Here is a 21,774-nt window from a genome sequence, read left to right on the forward strand (position 1 = left end):
ATAGGCAAGAATTTCTTCATGGGCTCAACAACACTGGGCACCATAAAGAAAAGACTGACAAATTGTTCTACATTAAAATCAAGAACTTTTGTTCATGAAAAAGAACAATGAGGACATTGAACATGCAATCTACAGGCTGGGAGAAGATATGTGCAATACTTAGAACCAACGAAGAACTTATACCAAAAACATAGAAACCTATAAATTTGTAAGTAAATCAAGTAATTATTATACTAATTATATTAAAATCAATTATATATAATTATAGCAACATAACATGTTAATTATAATTATCACTTGTAATTAATTAAAAAAACAGGCAAAAGACTTGAACAAATATTTCACAAAAGCAGACCTAAAAATGGCCAATATATGTATGAAAAGGATTCAATATCACTAGTCATCAAAGAAATTCAATGGAGGGCGCTTGGGTGGCTCAGTTGGTTAAGCGACTGCCTTCGGCTCAGGTCATGATCCTGGAGTCCCTGGATGGAGTCCCGCATCAGGCTCTCTGCTCGGCAGGGAGTCTGCTTCTCCCTCTGACCCTCTTCCCTATTGTGCTCTCTGTCTCTCATTCTCTCTCTCTCAAATAAATAAATAAAATCTTAAAAAAAAAAAAGAAATTCAATGGAAACCACATGAGATAGTACTCCACCAGATTAGATAAAACTAAAAAGACTGATGATAACAACAGAAAAATGGAAATCTCATAATTGCTAATAGGAGTACAACTTGGAACAAAATTTTTTTTAATGTTTGGCATTAACTACTAAAGGTAAATATATAAAAAGCACTATTATTTAGCAATTCTACTCCTGGGTATATTTCAATGGAAATGACTGCTTATGGCCCCCAAAAGATATGTAAAATATTATAGAAACTTTATTCATAACATCATGTTGAAAAATAGCTGAATAGTCCATCAATGATAGAATGGATAAATAAATTGTGGAATTATTTATACAATGGCATACTCCTAAACGATGAAAAAGAACTACTGATCGATGTTACAATTGGATGAATCTTCCATACACAATGTTGAATAAAAGAAGTAGGCACAAAGAAAGTTATACTGTAAGATTTTATTTGTATGAAGTTCAAAAGAGGTAAGACTTTTCTGTAGTGATAAAGACCTTTGGGAGAGTTACTGATTGAGAGAGAGCAAGAGGAAACTTTCTGGGCTGCTGGAAGTGTTCTCTATATATATTTCCAAAGATTTTATTTTTAAGTAATCTCTACACCCAACGTGGGGCTCAACCTTACAACCCTAAGATCAAGAGTTGCGTACTCTTCCAACTGAGCCAGCCAGGCGCCCTGGAAGTGTTCTGTATCTTGATGTGGGTAGTGTTTACATAGATTTGTACAGATACATAAAATTTCAAACTGTAAACTTATTTGTGCATTTTAAATTTTGATTTAAAAATCACACTAGGGTTGAGAGCTCTGCCTTGAAGTTTCAGTATTTCTCAAACCAGATGACTGAACTTAGAGTCTTCAACTTCAGAGAAGTTACTTTTCTGGCCCAAGACCACTTACCTTCAATGATTTGATCAACATATTTAAAGGCTTGCTCTACATTTCCTTGCTCAACTTTCTTTTCAGTGGAAAAAAATGAATTGTGCTCTAGCGCTTGCTGCAAAGGAAAAACAAATAACCCAAAACAATAAAAAGTTTTGTTTTTTCACATCCTAATAAGCCATTCATCCCCTATCAGACTGCTATGCTTTTGCTTTATCAGATATTCACACAGCACAAGAGATGATCTGAACAGTGTGGGGGTCAGCAGAACCTGGGGTACGATGGACTACAGGCCTTGGAGACTCAGTTTTGTTCAGGGCTCCGAGAGAGGGCTGAGGGGACAGACATATCTGAACAGACATAGAGGGCCTCACCCTCTAGGTTGCTGAGGGATGACCTGAGGCAGTTGGGTATTCAGGTGCCAACTTTATGGTGTGAGTGCGGAGTGCGGTAGGAGGGTTGAGAGAGGCCAAGGAGGAGACTGGTGGAGCTGCAAACGCCCAGAAACGGCCTTGTGTGGGCGACCTAAATTAGGCGCTGAATTGCATGGAATTAGGACAGTTAGAGGTGGGAGAGGAAATCATCTGAAGTCAAGGGCACCTCAGAAAGCAATAGTTTGAGGTTGGACTCAAGCTGAGGAGCCAAAAAGAGAACAAGGTCAGGCTGGCTGGGGAGCAGGTTTTCTATCGAGAAGCAGCGGGATGAGCTTCAACGGTAAACTGAGGTTGGACTATGAAAGACCTTGAATTCTATGCTAAGAACCTTTTCGAGGGGGACATGACCGTGTAAGGAAAGTTACCTGATGAACACTGAGGCTTAGAAAAGTTAATGTGGTGGGTAGACAGGTTGACATGGAGTACAAGAGCCTCTTTAAGCGGTAACTGTAGTTAAGTCTGACAATAAATGGTGAGGTCTGGGCTGGAAAGGGTGTGATGGGGGTGAAACTGCGATGGAAAGACAGGGGCAGACTTAAAGGCATTTAAAAGATAACTGGAAAAGACTTGAACTTGGCAACTCTTGGGAAGAACAGAGGCGAATCAGAGGATATTGAAGACTGCAGCCTACTTGGCTGGGTTTCATACTGCTCATGTACCCACCTATTCTCTCTCCCTCCATCACATTTAATAAGACAGAACACGGGCTTAGCTCTTTGCCAAACCCTGGGGCTACAAAGCACCATCCCCCCATTAATAACAGCAACTAAAACAAAAATAATAGCAAATATTTACTGCATGCATTCCATGTCTCCCAGGTGCTGTTCTAGGCATTTTACTTGGGTTTTCTCCTCCAACCCTCACAATGACCTTTTCTGTAGGTGCATTTATAGTTCCCATTTTACAGCTGTGAAAGTATGAGGAATTTAAGTAATTCGCCAAAATTTCCTTGCTATTAAGAGGCCTCCAAAAGATGGAGTCAGGGTACAAACCCGGGTTTTCCGTCTCCAGAGCTTGGAGGCAGTGGGCCAGAGACAGAGGACCCAGGCTGTAATTCAGTAAGTGTTACAACTGTTCTCAGTCCACAGTGCTCTGGATTTGCCCACTGGCTAGTTTTACATGAAGTCATAAGGACATTCCTCTGGTGTTACTTATCTGTATTCGGAGGACATGCCTTAGCAAGAGACAATGGGAGAAGTGGTCACCAGAAGGAAGGGGAAATCCAAGCAGGGAAATTCTCAGTATTATGTCTCTAGGTGCAGACTGCTAGAACCTTCACTCTGAAACTATAGATAACACTGAATATAGATGGAGCCCAGATTATACTATTTTGTGACTCCACCAGCTGAATTCTGCCAGAAGTATACCGCCCTAGTCATTCTAGAAGACACGAAGTGGCCTGACTACCTCTATTGTGATAATCCTTGGTTCTATGTCTTCATAAGTGATCTTCACTTTTTTGGCCGCCTCTCTTGCATGAGCAGAGGTGTCAGCAGCCACAGTGCAGATGATCTGACCCACGCAAATCACCTGCAGAAAAGCCACATGTCACCATTAGCTAAGACACAGAATCATTAAAAAAGGAATTAACTGTTCCCACATTCTTACATTTACCCACTGGGTTCTTGTGACCAAAAGAAAGATTACTTTCTACCTATGAGAATAAATTTTTTTTAAAGATTTTATTTATTTATTTGACAGAGAGAGATACAGCAAGAGAGGGAACACAAGCAGGGGGAGTGGGAGAACCAGGTTCCCTGCCCACCCAATGTGGGACTCAATCCCAGGACTCTGGGATCATGACCTGAGCTGAAGGCAGATGCCTAACGACTGAGCCACCCAGGTGCCCCTACCTATGAGAAGAAATTTAAAACACTGGACTGAGTGGGCTTTAGAGGGTACAAAAACTGGGTGAAGAATTTAATTACCTGGCTTCTGACTATCTTCAGGTACATTCCTCACTATTCCCATTTTGCACACTTTAATCCAGTCATCCTGAAATTCTGTTGGTTCTTTTAATGTCCTATGCTCTATATTGCTTCTATGGTTTTCACAATTTTTTTTTAAGAAGCCGTCTTTACAGGGCTTATGGCTTATGATCAGAGTCTCAAAAGGGTCCACAATTCAAGAGAGAATTTGAGAATCACTGATGTGGAGTCCTTGGTTCTCTGTAAGTCTTTGTGACGTGAATATGAATCCACAGATATTAGAATCATAAACAATAGTCATTTTGGTGTTTCTAAATGAGCATTTGAATAACAGGCCCCATACAAATCACACACCTCATTCTGCGCATAGAAGACCTCTCCCCGATGGTTATTATCTCCTGGAACATCCTCTGCTGTTATCACATCAACAACACCTGGAAGGGCCAGGGCTTCTGAAACATCAATTGATCTGGGAGGGAAAATTCGAAAGTGCACATCAAAGTTGCAGGGGTGAATTCAGGGTACAATATAAATGATTTCTCAAACGCAGGGAAAAACTACAATGGACCTCACAACTAAATCATGGGACCAAATTCTATGTTGAAAAGTGCCAATGTTTAGCAGGTGTTTGGACTCTTGGCATTAGTTTCTTTCAATAATTTGCTTAAAAAAGGACTGATTTCCACTCAGAAGAGGAAATGAATATTCTTAGTTGATTTAAATATATAATAAGGTCTCAATTTTATTTATTTATTTACTTACTTATTTAAAGATTTTATTTATTTATTTGGCAGAGAGAGAGCACAAGCAGGGGGAGCAGCAGGCAGAGGGAGAGGGAGAGGCAGACTCCCCCTGAGCAAGAAGCCCGATGCGGGGCTCAATCCTAGAACCCTGGGATTATGATCTGAGCTGAAGGCAGATACTTAACCGACTGAGCCACCCAGGCGTCCCATAAGCTCTCAATTTTAATGTGAAATTGTGAATGCATTCCAGTAATAAAAAGAAACATCTTTTATTTCCTTACATGATCTTTGCATGAGCTCTGGTGCTGGTGGTTACAGCCAGGAAGAGTTCTTGGGCAATAGGGGGCATGTCATCACTAAATACAGCCTCCCCTGTGGCATGTTTGATGGCTGATTGGTGCATGACTGGGTGGCCGACGGGGTCTTGCGGGGATTGGTAGGGATCCACACACTGTCAATGAATAAAGCAGTTATTTTACTTCCAGACATTCTCATGCACTGAAAATTGGATCTGATATATCTGGCTTACTCACATGTCAAGAAAATTATAGGCAGTTGGTATCCATATCTGTGAGTCAAAGTTAATAAATGTCCATTGAGTACCATGGTAAGAGATATATTCTGGCTATAATCTACCCCTCACCTCTCCAAAAGGAAGACACTGTTCTCATCGTTAAAGATTCTACAAGCTTGTAAGGGTATCATAACACACACAAACACACATTAAAATAACATGATCAACTTCATATAGCAATAAAGAACAGTTTATACAGCTAATATGGTGCAAAGAAAATACACAAGTTCTTGGGGGATTTAGGATGGCTTTATTAAAGCAAGGAAGGCTTCCTAGAAGTAGTGAATGTAGAGTTAGGTTTTGAAGAAAGGACAGGCATTCACTAAGAAAAGGAGAACGTTTTAAGCAACAAAACTGAAATAGTTGAGGAGGGACATTTAGAATCTAATTCCTTATAAAGCCTGGAGTAAAAGCAAGGAAGCTAAACCAAGCAAATAGTGAAATTGTATGTGAGTGACAATGGGTAATGTTGGTTGGCTTTGGTAGACATGGCCCTTACAAATAATTAAAAATATAGCTATTGAAAGAGGGAGATATATGCATAATGCATGCATCTGAATGCACAGAAAGATTAAAAAATAAAAAACTTTCCCCACTGACCTGGAACATCTGAATTCCTTGGGGTGTTTTTATGGGGAAATCTTCTAGAGCACTCATGAACCTTTCTGGGATATCAGGAAACTTGTGGGGATCCTGAAAAGAAGATCATTTCACATTTAATTTTACATTCTGAGTCACTAGCTTGGAGAAACACATGGAGAAATAGGTTATCCGGGGCGCCTGGGTGGCTCAGTCGTTAAGTGTCTGCCTTCTGCTCAGGTCATGATCCCAGAGTCCTGGGATCAAGCCCTGCATCAGGCTCCCTGCTCCGTGGGAAGCCTGGTTCTCCCTCTCCCACTCCCCCTGCTTGTGTTTCCTCTCTCACTGTGTCTCTCTCTGTCAAATAAATAAAATCTTAAAAAGAAAAAAAAGAAATAGGTTATCCAATTTATTCTCCCAAATCTGCTGGGAGAGAGTCCTGAGCTTCCAGCTCCCTAGGCTAGCAGCAGCATGACTATATCTGCTCATGCAAACAGGAAAGTGAATGCTATTTCTAGGAAGTGGAGACCTCCTTTATGACCAGCTCTCCTTTCGAACGGGTGGAAATATGTGCACTTCCAAACAGAGGCTGTGCTTTCAAGTCCGGGCCAGTCTTCTGGGCATATACCTCAAAGAAGCAACTGAGGGAGCAGACAAAGATTAATCTACGAGGACGTTCAGCTACAGATCATTTGTCATAGTAAAGAAACTAGAATTAACCTACATATCCAATAAGAGGGAACTGACTAAACAAATTATGGAACATCCATAAGATATAATATTTTGCAGATATTAAAAATAATTTTATGAGTATATTTATAGACATTAAAAATGCTCATGAATTATAATTAAGTGAAAAAATGGATCACAAAAATTTATGTACAGTATGATCCCTTTTTCTTGTTAAAAAAAGAAAAAAGAAATATATATGTATGTATTCCAAATGTTAACAGTTTTTATGGTAGGATTATTGGCTTACAGTTGATTTTTTAAATTTTTGCTTCTCTGTTTTTGCATTTTCTATAAAGATAGAATATATAATCATAATCTGTAAGAGAACATATGATAATATATAAGAATAGAAAACAAGAGACATATATTTAATAAATTATATGTAATAACATTAGATATACACAGATTATATACATATATACTGAATATATGTAATAAATAAGTGTATACAATAATTTATAAAGAGTATTATGATAATGCTACTAATAAATAATGTTAATAAAAATGATAAAAAAGGACTGGCTGAACTAATAGAGTAAAGCTTTCAGCCTTAAAAGAAATGTGTGTAGCCATTTATCTGCCATTTTTGGGTCAGCTCACTTCTTGTCATGGGGACACTCATAGTCATGGACCATATTCTGAGAAACACTGCCTGTGAAGGTCATTTTAAACTAGGCTAGGTAAGAAAAAAAACAGTTAAAAAACCAGAAGCAATCTAAATATCCAAAAATAAGGAACAGATCAAATAATGGTTATCCATAGACACATCATGCAACCATTATGTCATTTTGTCATGAAGAATATTTAATGACACTGAAAGCTGTTTGTTATTAAGTGAAACAAGCAAGCTATGCTAAACAGTTCTATAGATGTATATGTGTGACATATATATACACACATCCATAAAGAAGAGCTTAGAAGGATACACACTGAAATGTTAGTAACAGTTATCTACAGGTGATGGGATTACAAAAGATTTTCTCTTCCTTTTTGGCTTATCCACATTTTCTAACTATTAAAGAAGGTATTGTTTTAACAAGAAAATTTTCTTTAAAATAGGAAAAGATGTTATAATTTCATTACTGAAAGCTTTTCATTCCTGTAGATCAACTTGACATTGTGTATTAGTATTGTCACACAACCTATAGGACAAATGTAATAGCAAGATTGTCCCCTTCCCAGCCCAGGAGAGGAGGAGAAGGGAGAGGGCAGGAGAGGGACAGAGGAGCTGGGAAGCACCACACTGCGGCTCCATCCCTTCCCGATACCCTTGCTGCAGTTGGGCAGGAAAGGGGAAGTCCTTCATGCGCAGACTCACGCTCAGAATGTCAAGGCACTCAGAGGCCCAGAGAAGTCACTTACCATTTTATTCAGTCCTCGCCTCACTTTGAGGTAGAATTTGAAGAGTAAGCTGATGGTGAGGGTTCGCCTGTACCCTACCATGCCACCCTCAGCTGCTGGCAGAATGTGAATCTCATCCAGGACCCATTGGCAGGCATCACTCAGCATGTGGTCATCCCACGGCCTCGTAGCAAAATTAAAAAATAAAAAAAAAATGTAGTTATAAAATTAAAAAAATAAAAAAGAAAAGAATGTAAACACGTCACAGGAGAGGGGAAGACAGACTAAACAGACAGAGCAAGGGAAGAAGGAGAAAATCTGTATTCATCTTTGAAGTCTGTACAAAATACCCTCTGATATATCACTAGCTTTCTTTAGAATCTGCTGCAGTGGTTTCCGATTTCCTTACCATCCTCCTTTATTATTATCTGTAACTCCATGGCCTGGGAATGTTGACTTTAGCTCAGAGAGCTGGGGTAACAAAGTACTAAAGTCAGAGTTTCCCAAGATCTGGAACTTTGTCTTGTTCATCATTGCTGCATCGCCAGCAAAAAGGCCATGCCTGGCACTCACAGACAGGCTAATGACCAGCAAATGACCCAATTATTGGTGATAGTTGTAACATTTTCACAAATGAAAGTTTCTACAGAAATGTTTCGAAAGCATTGACTCATTTTAGTATCTGAGAAAAAAAACTGCATTAAGTTGCATCGCATGGTTGACAATGAATATTTTGGGTAGATAAAAATTATTGTAAAAGCACTGGTGGGAAGAATTTTTAAAAACTTACTTTCCAAACACTAGAAGCAACGAGAGTGATAGGAGGAAGGCCATTTAAACTTTTAGACTATTTCATCTTCTTTCTCTGGTCTAAGGACATTTTCAGATGTCTTAGGGTACAGTATTAGAAACATTTACTTATTTTGCAGGTTAATTAAAAATGAAAATTTGATGATATTATCTACTCAGATTAATTTGTACATTCATCTTATTATAGAAACTGCAATAAAAGAATTGTATCTTGAAAAAGGTTGGCTTTTGGGTGACTTTTTCTTTAAAATTCTTCTGCAGTGCTTAAATTTCCTATATGATTATGTAATATGTATGTAATCAGAAAAAAATTCTCCAAGTGCTATTTTCATTAAAATATTAAAATACAAAGTCCTGAGTTTCATATCCAGATGTGCTGTGACATACCTCCCAATGAGCTGCTTGCACGTTTGGCTTGCAGAGACAACAGTGGGGCCAACGCTTCCGTAGAACATTTTAAGGTCCTTAATCGTGTCTGTACCATCTTCAAACTTCACACTCATGCCGGCATTGACAATGGCAAAGGCATTCTCCTGACGTTGGGCCAGCCGGAGTCCTGACACAAAGTGCCACTGAAAACCGAAAAACACTCAGAATATTTAGTGTTCTTCTCCATTGTCTGCTGTATAGCAACAACTCTGATGAACAGCTATATTGAACAGGATCCTGTAAACAATGCTTTTGACCACAGTGGTGGCTGTGAGTACTGGCTAGCATGCTTTACAAGTATTAATATTTTATCCTCAGAGCAACTGTCCTTATTTCTAATTTACTGATGAGGAAACTGAGAGGTTATGTAATTTGTACAAGGTCATACAGTAAGTGGCAGAATTGGGGTTGAAATCTAAGCAGTCTGGCTCCAGAGTTGATGGTCACCTACTTTCAAATCTGAGTCACCACTTGTGGCCTCAGGCAAGTGATTTGAACTGTCTGGGTCTTAATTTTCTTTAAAAATGAGAAGGTTGGGTTTGATCAGATGGTGCCTCCAGGGCTGTTGAAAGGGGTAAGGGAAAATCAGGAGGTGTGGTGCCTCTCAGGATGAACTACAACACCTCCACTTTTAACTGTTTTAGTTTGGCATTCTACGTAAGTTTCATGTGAATGAAGAGTTTTACTCTTAAAAAAAATAAGGTTGGAAACCACTGGATCACATGGTCTTCAAAGTGCCTTCCAGATTTCAATCTCTCATTCTAGGTTTAATCTCATTACTACTATGAAATATTAGAGCCACAAAGTAGGGGAACCTCTTTGTGTGGCCAGTGTCTTGGTGGGGGTAGGGGTGCCACTATGGACCCTGCCAAAGATAAAACACTTTTGATTTAGAAAGCAAAAGTGATAAAGAGATGCTTGAGACACACTTGATCCTATTTAGTCCACTGTACTGACTGGTGGGGACTTTCCTCCCTATTCCTGTTGCCACCACCCTCATGCTCACCCACCTGAATTACAGCATGACTGCGTTAGCCTCTTAACTAGCCATTCAACCTTCAGTTTCTCCTCCAACCAGCTTATCCTCTATTTTAGATTGGCATTCCTAAAATACCATTCTCATTAAGATTTTACCTTGCTTTAAAGCCTTCAAAGATGGCTATCTGCTAGGACATGTGCAAACCAACTCCTTGATGGAACATTAGATCTGCTTGGTGATGGAGCCCCAGCCTCCCTCCCAGCCACATCTCACAGGGCTGCCCCAGCCCCTTTGCCCTATTGTCTGGCCTCCAACCTGCCATTCCACCTAGCCCCCGCCCCCAAGCTGTTCTCCCGCCTGGAATGAGCACCCACTTCTCTCTACTGATCTTTGCTCTATCCCAGCTGCTTTCCATCCCTTTTGAGCAACACCAAAGGAGGGCTTCTCCCTGTCACTGAAACTGCCCTGGCTCTTTGTGCACCTATTCCCTGTCTGAGATGATTAGCCATTTCCAATTTCAAGCCCTTCCTCTCAGATCTAGAGACCTTTGAGGACAGGAACCCATGTCTTATGAATACATGGAGTGTCTTCTGGATTCAGCACCGTGCTTGGCATGTCGAGTGGTAGGTAGTTAATACATAAATAATTTTATTTAAAGTGATTAATAAATGTTAGTTGATTTGGAAGTATCTTTATGATCATGAACTTTAACTTGCTGTAGATGAAACTGATTATAAATTTACTCAATCTTGGCTAAGATGAGTATTTATCTGAAACCAAAAATTCAACTCCTCACACAAAGGGCTCTCTGTTTGCAGAGAGGGCCCACAGAAATGTTATTCTTTTTTTTAAAAAAAAATTTATTTCAGTATAGTTGACACACAATGTTACATTAGTTGCAGGGGTACAACATAGTGATTCAACATCTCTATACTTTATACTGTGCTCACCACAAGTGTAGCTCCCATCTATCACTCTACAACATTCTTAGAATATCAAGAAATTTTTTCCTTTAAAGTTCTTTTAAAAACAAAATAAAATGAATATAATAATAATGAGTATATAACACTGAATGATATTTGGGTTATTTTCATCTTTATACGAAAAAGTCATATTTTTTTAAATTTTATTTTACTTTTTATGGAGGAAGGGAGCCACAAAGTCAAAAGTGTCTAGGGTCCAGGAAAGTCACAATGTTGCCCTGTTATGAAAGCAAATCAAATGGTCCTCTGAGAATTTGCCCCTTCCTAAGAGCAGCCCCAAAGTCTCCCTGCAGGGTAAGCTGAGCTCCCTCTGGGTGGGCAGTGAGCCAGGAAGCCTTTACCTGAGTAGAGTGGGGAATATACACAGATAACACAATCTCTTCTGATTTAAGGCTGGCCTCAGGTGATCTCTCAAGGAAATGGCCATTTAAAGGAATCTGCCGTTCTCCTTCTAGTAGAGAAAATGACCTTGATTAGAATGAATTTATCGAACAGGAGAATACGCAGCAAGGGATAGGTGTGATGCATCTGGTGGAAAGAGAGAGTGCAGGCTGGAAGCCAGAAGATGTGGTTTCTGGTTTCAGCGTCCAACCTGGGTCACCTTAGGCAAGTCACAGACCCTTTTGGGGCTTCTGGTTCCTCATCTGTAGAACGACAGGGCTGGACCAGATAATCTGAAAAGTCTTTTCTGGGGGTGCCTGGGTGGCTCAGTTGGTTAAGCGTCTGCTTTTGGCTCAGGTCATTCTCTTGGGGTCCTGGGATCGTGCCCGGTGTTGGGCTCCCCCCTCAGCAGGGAGTCTGATTCTCCTTTTCCCTCTGTCTCTAACCCCACTCATGCTTGCTCTCTCTCTTTCTCTCTCAAATAAATAAATAAAATCTAAAAAGAAAAGAAAAGTCTTTTCTGGTTCTTAGCACCCATTATACACCACTCGCAAATTTTGGCCTTGAAGAACTTTAAAGCTATTTGGAAACAACATAGTACAATGTGTTTCACAAGTGGGAAAACTGAGGCCCAGAGATCCAGAGAGGTTAAATGATCTGTTCAAAGTGCTAGAGATGGGACAAGTGGCAGAGGTGAAATGCCTGATATATAGCTTTTTTTTTCTTAAACAGTTTACAATACTCTTATTTGATCCACTGTACTTTTTAAAATGTGATTTTTTCCTTTACTTTCCTTCTTTCCTTTTCTTTTTTCTTTTCTTTTTTTTTTTTTTTAAGAGAGAGGGAGAGCGAGCATGCATATGAGCTGGGGGGGAGAGGGAGAGAGAGAAACCCAAGCAGGCTCGCTGCTCAGTGCAGAACCTGAAGCAGGGTTCAATCCCATGATCCTGCGATCATGACCTGAGCTGAAATCAAGAGCTGGATGCTCAACTGACTGAGTCACCTAGATGCCCCTAAAGATGTGATTTTAATCAAAGAGGGGGTATCTTACATCAATAGCTCTATGAATAATATGCATTTATTGTTATTTCACTAAGTTTAAATAATTTTCCCTTGGCAAAGCTCAAGCTGTCTCTGAATAAAGAGAGAAGTAATGAGTAATATGCCCCACAAACTTGATTTTGTTTAGAATGAAAAGTCCTAGGGGTGCCTTGCTGGCTCATTTGGTAGACATGTGACTCTTTATCTTGGGGTTGTGAGTTTGAGCCACACATTGTATATAAGATTACTTCAAAATAAAGTCTTAAAAAAAAAGAATGAAAAATCCTGTAAGAAAAATTTCCATCTTTATAAAACTTTGAAATGAAATGTGCTATAAAGCTTTAAAACTGCAGATATACATCTCATTTAAAAAATATTTTGATACTATAATTTGGACTGTATATAAATGTGGCCAAATAGTTAAGAAAAATTCTCAGGTGCAGTAACTTACCTGATCTACAAGATATAGAACATCTGAGAACAGGATAATTGATCTCAGTTTCATCCTTACATTAGAGGTAATATAGATATAGCCTATATATTTGGTGAGTCTAAGTTAGATATACTTGGGTTCCTAATTCATGGTTTATCAAAGGAGCTACATAACTGACAGTGATAATTATAAAACAGAATGCCTAAAGCTTATCTCTTACCTTTAGATATCAGATTGATGGTAGCATTTCCTGCTGCTAAAATGGGATTTAGGTCAGAAAAATTAGGTCTGCTCACCACATGTCCTCCTAAAGTCTAAATAAAAAAAGATAACATTTTTAAGCTAGTTATTTGACAAATAAGGAATTATGTGCACAGGGATCTTGTGTAAGTTTTAATTTTTTAATTCTCTTGTTTCATAGAATGATCTGGTGCTGGTTTTAGGGCAACTAAATAGAGTCAGGCCACATATTGTGCAAGATTCCCACCCCTGACCCCAGTTCAAACTCATTGCTTGAGAAAATGTTCTTTTTCTATGTGCAAAGAGGAAGAAAATTTCTTTGAGAGCTGACCCTAGTATGAGTGTCCAATAACATGGGGGCGGGGAGTGGGGACTAGACTCTGAGCAAACTCTAAAGAACTGGAATATGTAGCATTCTCATTCAAAATGCTTGCTGTACTGCTGTGGGGTAGAATTCGTCTCTGTTACTCCAAACCATCAATAAAGTTGCTTCAGACATAGATTTGAATGAGAAACTTTGAGGGGATGGTGGGCAAGGGGTGATGTTGAGAGGAATAACCTGGTCCAAAAAAGAAACAGAAGATGCAGAAGGTGGAAACACATAGTGAATTTTGAGAACCAACAGAAATAAGGGCAGAGACAATCAGGAGAAATGCCCCCCACCAAAGTCCCATTGAACTACCCATCATATGTGGAATGGGCAGTGGTCCAAACCAATTACTCTTAAATCTTAAATAATAAGGAAACCTCAATAAGCTAGACAACTGGGGGGCATCAAAGAATAAATATGTGGGATGCACATGTTAAGACACTGAGCTCAGTGCAAAGGTTTAAGACAAGAAACAGCCATAAAAGAGTATTTTCAAGATGTAGGCTCTTCTTACTCTACCTTGGATAAGACATATTTCATAGCCTGTTAGAGCTGGACAGTCCATTTGGTTGAACTTTAACTTTTTTTTTTTAAGATTTTATTTATTTATTTGAGAGAGAGAATGAGATAGAGAGAGAGAGCATGAGAGGGGGGAGGGTCAGAGGGAGAAGCAGACTCACTGCTGAGCAGGGAGCCCGATGCGGCACTTGATCCTGGGACTCCAGGATCATGACCTGAGCTGGAGGCAGTCGCTTAACCAACTGAGCCACCCAGGCGCCCCGGAACTTTAACTCTTAAAATGAAAAAAATAGTGGCTTAAAGAGTTCAAATGGCTTCTCCAGGATCATACCATTCATGGGTGAGAGGCTGGGTTTAGAATTTGGGTATCTTCAGACTCCAGTACCATAATCTTGTGATATAATATGCCATTTCTCACTTAAGACACACACATACATGCAGTGTGGTAACTCTCACTTTGGTTAGATACACACACTCACACTTACATTGTAGGGACTTGTTTGACACTGACTGGGGATTCCTCTTCAGAGTAATGTTTGCTAAACTGAACACACTGTGTGACTGTCTATAACTGTGGCTTCTTTCATATCACACTAGGGTGCATACCGCGATATTCCTTATCTGAGCTCCAGCAAGTGTCCTCAGATGCTTCAGGAGAGCACAGTAAGTCTTAGTCCTCTCCTTTGGTTGCTCCAAAACAGTAAGATGTAAGGCATCATTCAACTGGGCCAGGCTGCAACCTGCACCTATTGTCACTCCTGAAAATAAGACAGTGGGATATAAACTGAAGGTGAATTATAACAAGATGTATAGACTGCACAGAAATAATCTTTCAAGTATATCTTCTCTTTTTATATTAACTTAGAAAAATGAAAGGTAAAGATATTTCTGGCAATTTGCTTTATTCCCAAATATTAAGTACCAAATTTTTTTTCTCTCATGTATACAATCATATGTGCCATACATTTCAGGACATATCAACCACAGATATCTGAAACTCATTACTTTGTTAATTCCCAATTTAGTGTTTTCCTGAATAAATTGATCAAATATAAAAATTTCAGTTAAGATTCTGTAAGACTTTTGTGTTTTTATTTTTGTAAGATTTTATTTATTCATTTTAGAAAGAGAGAGTGAGCGAGCAGGGAGAGGAGCAGAGGGAGAGGAAAAGAGAGAGAATCTCCAGCAGACTCTGAGCTGAGCAGAGTCCCATGTGGGGCTTGATCCCAAGACACTGAGATCATGACCTGAGGCAAAACCCAGAGTCAATGCTCAACTGAGCCACCCAAAGCGCCCTGATTCTATAAGACTTTTAAAAGATCATTAAGTCTAAGTGGGAAGTGACCTACACATATGCATTGCCCATTTGCCCTTCTTCTACAGCCATCTCTTCATATTGTTCCCTTAACAGAACAACAAGAATAGACACTTGTCTGTACTTTGGGTCAGTTTTGCTTGCAAGTGTGCTTTCAGGGAATGCTTTGAGTAGTGATGTCATCTAGTTCATACATTCTCAAGGAAGGTAATACCAGCCCAAAGGGGGTGAAGAAAATCTTACTCTTTTGATGTATAAAGCCCTGATATACATACTGTACATAAACAGATATATGGTCTATCTATGGTGTTAAAACTTCGTGGAGGGATGATTAGGGGGAAAATGTCTATTGCTCCCTAGTGAGGCAATAACGAAAAGGTTGGGAAACATGGACTTAGTGTTATAGGCTCTCCCTCCTCCCCTGTCCCTTCACTCCCACCCCACCCTCACCAAGTCCCTCCAACACCTTACTTCCAACCCTCTCCTCTGTCAGCCTGGCCTCCCCTTGCCCCATTTCTTCCTATGAGTCCACTGATATGAACATTCCAACAGGTAAAAAAAAAAAAAGTGAATAGGCAGATTGACTTAAATTAGCAAGCAGATCAGAGGGGAAAGCAGATAATTTCTCATTTGATTTCTATTTACTCATTTACTCATTTTAAAGTAGAATTTTTATCTCCTAGGTGGCGCCTGGGTGGCTCAGTTGTTGAGCGCCTGCCTTCGGCTCAAGTCATGATCGCAGGACCCTGGGATTGAGCCCCGCATCGGGCTCCCTGCTCCGCGGGAAGCCTGCTTCTCCCTCTCCCACTCCCCCTGCTTGTGTTCCCTCTCTCACTGTGTCTCTCTCTGTCAAATAAACAAAATCTTTAAAAAAAAAAAAAGAATTTTTATCTCCTATACCCTGTTATCTATTCAAATGCTGAGTTTGGATATGTTTCTCAGTCTTATTCAGGGCATTATGTGGAAGGAGAACTTGACTAGAAGTAAGAAACCCTGGAGTCTAGTCCTGATTTGATCATGTGTTAGCTGTGTGAAGCTGGGAAATTTACTTAAGTTTGATTTTTTATCTTCTTTAGGAGAAAGGAGATACAAAGGCTACCACCTGCTATCTCGGCCTTCCAGGACTGTCATGAGGATTAAAAGAAACAAGAGATGAGAAAGCATTTGGTAAATTGTGAAAAGACTATAAAAATAAATAAGATAGTTACAATTAAATTTTCAAATTTTGTGTCCCAGAATTTTTTTTTGAATATGTGTGGGTATAAGCTGAGCCTTGACCAAACTTATGAATCAGGCACTAATAACTGGTAAGAACCTTTCCTACAGGTCAGCCAATGTCTTAAGTCTCCTTATTCAGTCAATCTCTCCATATCTGGACAACCAACATGGCATCTTCCCACCATTATGGCTCCTAGGACCATGTAGTACTCAGTGGCATAGCTGAAATAATTCAGTTTGATAAAGCTCATAGAGGACACATAGTAGATGCTCAATAAATATTTCTGAATGAATAAATGAGGTCGGATATTCTATGAAGTGCTCAAATAAGCCCAGTGCATATAATTACTCATAGCCTATCAACAGTCAAGGAAAAAGAAGGTTCATACCATCATCTGTGTAGTCCACAAAATATAGTTCTGGAAGCCCAAGTGGAGATATGAAAACTGGATGGAATTCATCTCTGAATTTAATGCTGGGTCCTTAAGGAGAAAAGCATTTAAAGTAATTAGAAAAGGAAGTCAATGGGTGCTAACAGATGTTGCTCACTGATAATCTAGAGTGAAAATTGTGACACAAACAACACCATTTGCAAAAGAAAACAATGTAGCATTCTAAAGGACCATAGGTATCTATTAATGAAAATAAACTGCATTTCTGAAGAGTTTAAAAAGAGAGACAGATGTCTAAGTTATATACCTAAGCTAGACTAAGGAACACGCTTAAAAACCACCCACCCACTGCAGTGTTCCCCATGATGAGGGGGGCCTCAGGGAAATTGGCTTTCAGCTCCAGAAGGTCACTGAGGGTCACAGGGGCAATCCAGGTGGTCCTCTCCCCTTGGAATGTCAGCCTTCTCTTGTTTGGATCTTCTGCCATTCTCTGCAGAGAAACAAATCCAACAGTCTTTTGAGTAAGGCTGCTGAGCTACATGCCGTGAGTATATCCACTGCTCTGGTTGTCCAAATGGCCTGATGGGTCATTTTAGGTTTCTGAGGTGACCTACCTTGTATTGATCAGGAAAGGATGGCCTGTTTGAAACTACTAGATTGATAAGATCCATGTGGGCACCACTGAATAAACATCATAATAGGAATCTCTCCATCAACAACTGCATATGGAGTAGAGCAAACTCTACCTATATTTGTGAAGTGAGTGTCTGAAGAGGAGGCATCATGGGAAATGAAAATGAAAGTGTCTTAGTTAAAGGGCCAGGCTTCTTGTTCTAGGTCTGCCCTAACAGTGACTCAAAGGGGTCTCATTTTTGGGGATTCGGTGTTTCAGTATGACAAAATTTGCTTATAGGCAAAATTATCCTTGAAAAATCTCTTAAATCATTCACCAGGTATAGTGTAAATTGTTTTTTTTTTTTTTTACAACTCTATACACACATATATATGTCACACGTGTGTGTATATTCTTTAAATAGTGAGTCCAAGTTCTCACACTCTGAGGGGTGTGTGGGGACTGTGACCCTCTGGGAAGCCAGTAGAATCATATCCCCCATCTCATGTTCTCTTCTGAGCATAGTCATGGAATGCAATGATGAACATACACACTATTTATATTATTCTATTTCTCCCCACTGAGTTGAAATCACAGAAACTAATAGTAAGAATAGTAAGTAATTCCATTATAATAAATATCATTTTACAAAATATCTTTAACATATCTCACAGTGTAAATGTGTGACCTTGAATAAGTTACCTATACTCTCTGAGCTCAGGATCTTTGACTGAAGGGGTGAACCAAAGCATGTCTGAGGTCCTGGCAGTACCACTCTTCTAAGCTATCTGCTTGAAATTATTTATAGTGGAACCAAACAAATTCATAACGTGGGTTATCACACTGGACACACTTCCAAATTCTAATGTCTAAAACTCAGTAATTCCAGAGCATACTGCAAAAAGGCTTGTACCACGGTCATGTTATGAAACAACAAAAGTAAAGCATCTTACTATTAGTTCAGGAGGGAATATAGGTTCCTGGGATGGATCCAAGGGCTGGAATTCATCTTCATTATACAGTTTGGTACACATCTCAACAAAAACAAAACAAAATACAAATAGAACTTCAGAGTTACTGAAAGATGTACAGGAATTTCTAAGTGTGAGACTTCAGAGTCAGGACCATACCTCTGACACCCCGGACACAAAATGGAGGTGCCAGAGTCACAGAGTATCCCTGAGTGGAATTGTTCCCACTCTTAGAGGACTGTAATGGTTTCCTGGGCAGATTTACTGGACTCTGGGCTTCCTCATTTGGCATCAGGAATTAGGTTTTAAGCTTCTGTGCTGGGTCTCAGGTATTATTAACAGATATTTATTTGCCATGAGCATGAAGATGCACTGCTTACATCTCTCATAGTACTTGTTGAGGGGAAGGGTGGTGGTAAACCAGAATAAGGCACAGAAAATTGTAAAGCTTCTGAAGGAAAATGCTTCTGTGGTGATTGGCCTCATGGAAGGCATGGGCCTGCTAATTTTTGAAGCATTTTAAGACTCTTTACTTCCTGAATTCACTTCCTTTTACTTTACTCACTGGAAAAACAGGAAATGAATACATTTGCATTTATGTGGGTATTTTTCAGTCAATCCCAGCTGAGGGAGAACACCAGATACTTACTTTTTCCTGTCTATTTACAAAAGACCTCTCTTCTTGATCCATGCAACATTTTCCTGATCCTTTCAGTCCACAGACAGTTGATTCCTTAGGAAGTAATGCAAGAATTTAAAATAAATTCATTGGTCAGTTCTTAAAACATCAACCCGAGTACTTGCAGTCCCCAGGCCCCACAGGAGTGATGGAAGAAGTAACAGAGCATGTCCTTGCCTTCAAGGGCTCTGTAATGGGGTGGAGCAGAGAACAAGCCAGTCATCACTGAACAATTAGGGAAAATTACAGGGAGTGTGTAACCATGCTATGATAGGGTCTTGTTAATGTGTCACTCAAATCCCAGGGGATCATGAAGGAGGTCAGAGGAGGTGGGGTCAGCCAGCTAAGGCTTCCACTAGGGTGAGGTAAATGGAGTAGTTAACAAGGAGATCATCAAAAAAACCAAAAAAGATGGCTTTTCTTTATCCTAAGAGGGATACAGCATGTATCTTTAACAAAGTCCTGGGAAGGCAAACTGCTTTTAAGACTTACTATACACAAAGAAAAATAAACTGAAAACCTGAGTTTTATTTGGGTGTTATTGGAACTATTCTGAATTATTTGCGTGATTCAAGTCCCAAACTATTTTACCTTATTTTCAGGACACTTCATGCAGACCCCAACTAGTGGTTTTGGCCTGAATGCCCTGGTCAGTTACTGCAATTCTAGCTAATTGTTTTCATTCTTGTTTGTCCTTTTCATGTGTAGACACAACCCAAGGCTTTGGGGTGCTTTGGAGACCTATGGTTTGACTTTGTACATGGATTCAAGGAGTCCTGGGTTCTAGTTTCTGCTTTAACACATAGTAACTGGGTTGAGTTTGTTAAATTAGGAAAATAAAACCCCTCCCAAACAGGTCTGTTCAATTTAAATATGCAAATGGTAAGCACAGTATCTGACACATAGGAAGTGCTGCAGAAGTGGTGGTTGATATTTTTACCTGTAAGGAATTTTCTATAGACTTAAGAAGGGATTTGGATTTTGTGACAATGCTGTTCACAATAAAGGAACGAAAGACAAATAGCTGAATGTGGGGACACAAGTGAGTGAGATAAAAATATCTATCTTTTCATAGGTAGATTTGGTCTCCAAGAAAATAATCATGTAGCATTAGGTTGAATCTTGAATCATATGAAGTAGCTGTTTTTGTGAGTCAAAATGGTGGAAAACTGACCATTCATAGGTTTCAAAATGAATGGTATCTTACCCAGGATTTCAAAATAGCTGTGGTTTATAAAGCTTTTCGGATTCATTACTGGCCTAAAAGTAGATTTTTTTTCAAAGACTTTTTGGTATTTGGAATTAACTTGTGTAACTTGAATTGGTTTTGGTCAACCAAAATTATATAAAATTAATTTTACCATAAAAAATGGGTACTAGAAATCCATCCTAACTGAAACCTCGTTGATATTTAACGTTCTGAAAACTTAATATATCTCATAACTACAGCCTCCCCCACCTTGTGCCATAGACTAAATCATTCTTTACAAACTTCCTTCATCCTGTCTGGTTCCTTAATCTCTTAACTTTGAGGATGACTTGGATTTCTTCTTAACTGTATCCTTTATTGTCTGGAGGTTATGATTCTGGCAATCCCCTCCCTGAAAGTTATCTTGTTGGGTCCGTATCTACCACACTGCTCTAGGTCCTCATTCCCTCATTCATGGAGGACTGCACTAGTCATGCCCTCATCCCTTTTCAGGCTTATCCTTCTTACTAGCAGGTGCCAAGAAATTTCCCTTTGAAATACTGTTCCCATGTTACTCCTAGCTTGAGAAGAGACAATGACTATATGTTGGTTACCACCTTTAAGTCTAAACTCCTTAGCCCAGAATAGTATCTTTTTGCTCCCTAGTGCTTTAGCTACATCAGTTTCCTAGTTGAACCTTGGACATCTTTTTCCTACTTCAATGCATTTTCTTACTTGGAATTTTCTGCTGGCCTCTCTTCACCCATTCATTCCTATCACTTCTTTTAAGACCTAGCTCAAAGCTCCCCTTCTCCAAAGCTGGTGCAACCCCTCTGGAAAACAGTATGGAGGTTCCTCAAACAGTTGAAATTAGAGCTACCGTTCGATCCAGCAATTGCACTACTGGGTATTTACCACAAAGATACAGATGTAGGGACCCGAAGGGGTACGTGTACCCCAATGTTTATAGCAGCAATGTCCACCATAGCCAAACTGTGGAAAGAGCCAAGATGCCCATCGACAGATGAATGGATAAAGAAGATGTGGTATATATACACAATGGAATATTATGCAGCCATCAAAAGGAATGAGATCTTGCCATTTGCAATGACGTGGATGGAACTGGAGGGTGTTATGCTGAGTGAAATAAGTCAATCAGAGAAAGACATGTATCACATGACCTCACTGATATGAGGAATTCTTAATCTCAGGAAAGAAACTGAGTGTTACTGGAGTGGTTGGGGGTGGGAGGGATGGGGTGGCTGGGTGATAGACATTGGGGAGGGTATGTGCTACGGTGAGCGCTGTGAATTGTGCAAGACTGTTGAATCACAGTTCTGTACTTCTGAAACAAATAACGCAA

General features: G+C 39.6%; 1 protein-coding gene across 1 annotated transcript in view; it reads right to left on the reverse strand.

Annotated features, from left to right (window-relative positions):
• The window catches only part of LOC114225005 (aldehyde oxidase 4-like), a 57,872-nt gene that overhangs the window by 23,396 nt on the left and 12,702 nt on the right, over positions 1-21,774 (reverse strand). Inside the window, 14 exon segments of the mRNA XM_028124341.1 lie at positions 1,537-1,633; positions 3,360-3,482; positions 4,235-4,349; positions 4,905-5,074; positions 5,798-5,890; positions 7,871-8,033; positions 9,047-9,231; positions 11,392-11,501; positions 13,126-13,219; positions 14,641-14,792; positions 16,957-17,049; positions 17,305-17,449; positions 18,526-18,606; positions 19,193-19,276. Of these exon segments, the coding sequence (XP_027980142.1) occupies positions 1,537-1,633; positions 3,360-3,482; positions 4,235-4,349; positions 4,905-5,074; positions 5,798-5,890; positions 7,871-8,033; positions 9,047-9,231; positions 11,392-11,501; positions 13,126-13,219; positions 14,641-14,792; positions 16,957-17,049; positions 17,305-17,449; positions 18,526-18,606; positions 19,193-19,276 (1,705 nt within the window).

Source organism: Eumetopias jubatus, unplaced genomic scaffold, assembly GCF_037043125.1.
Source record: "Eumetopias jubatus isolate StellerSeaLion01/CBP00866 unplaced genomic scaffold, mEumJub1_p1.0 scaffold_3, whole genome shotgun sequence".
Lineage (NCBI taxonomy): Eukaryota > Metazoa > Chordata > Mammalia > Carnivora > Otariidae > Eumetopias > Eumetopias jubatus.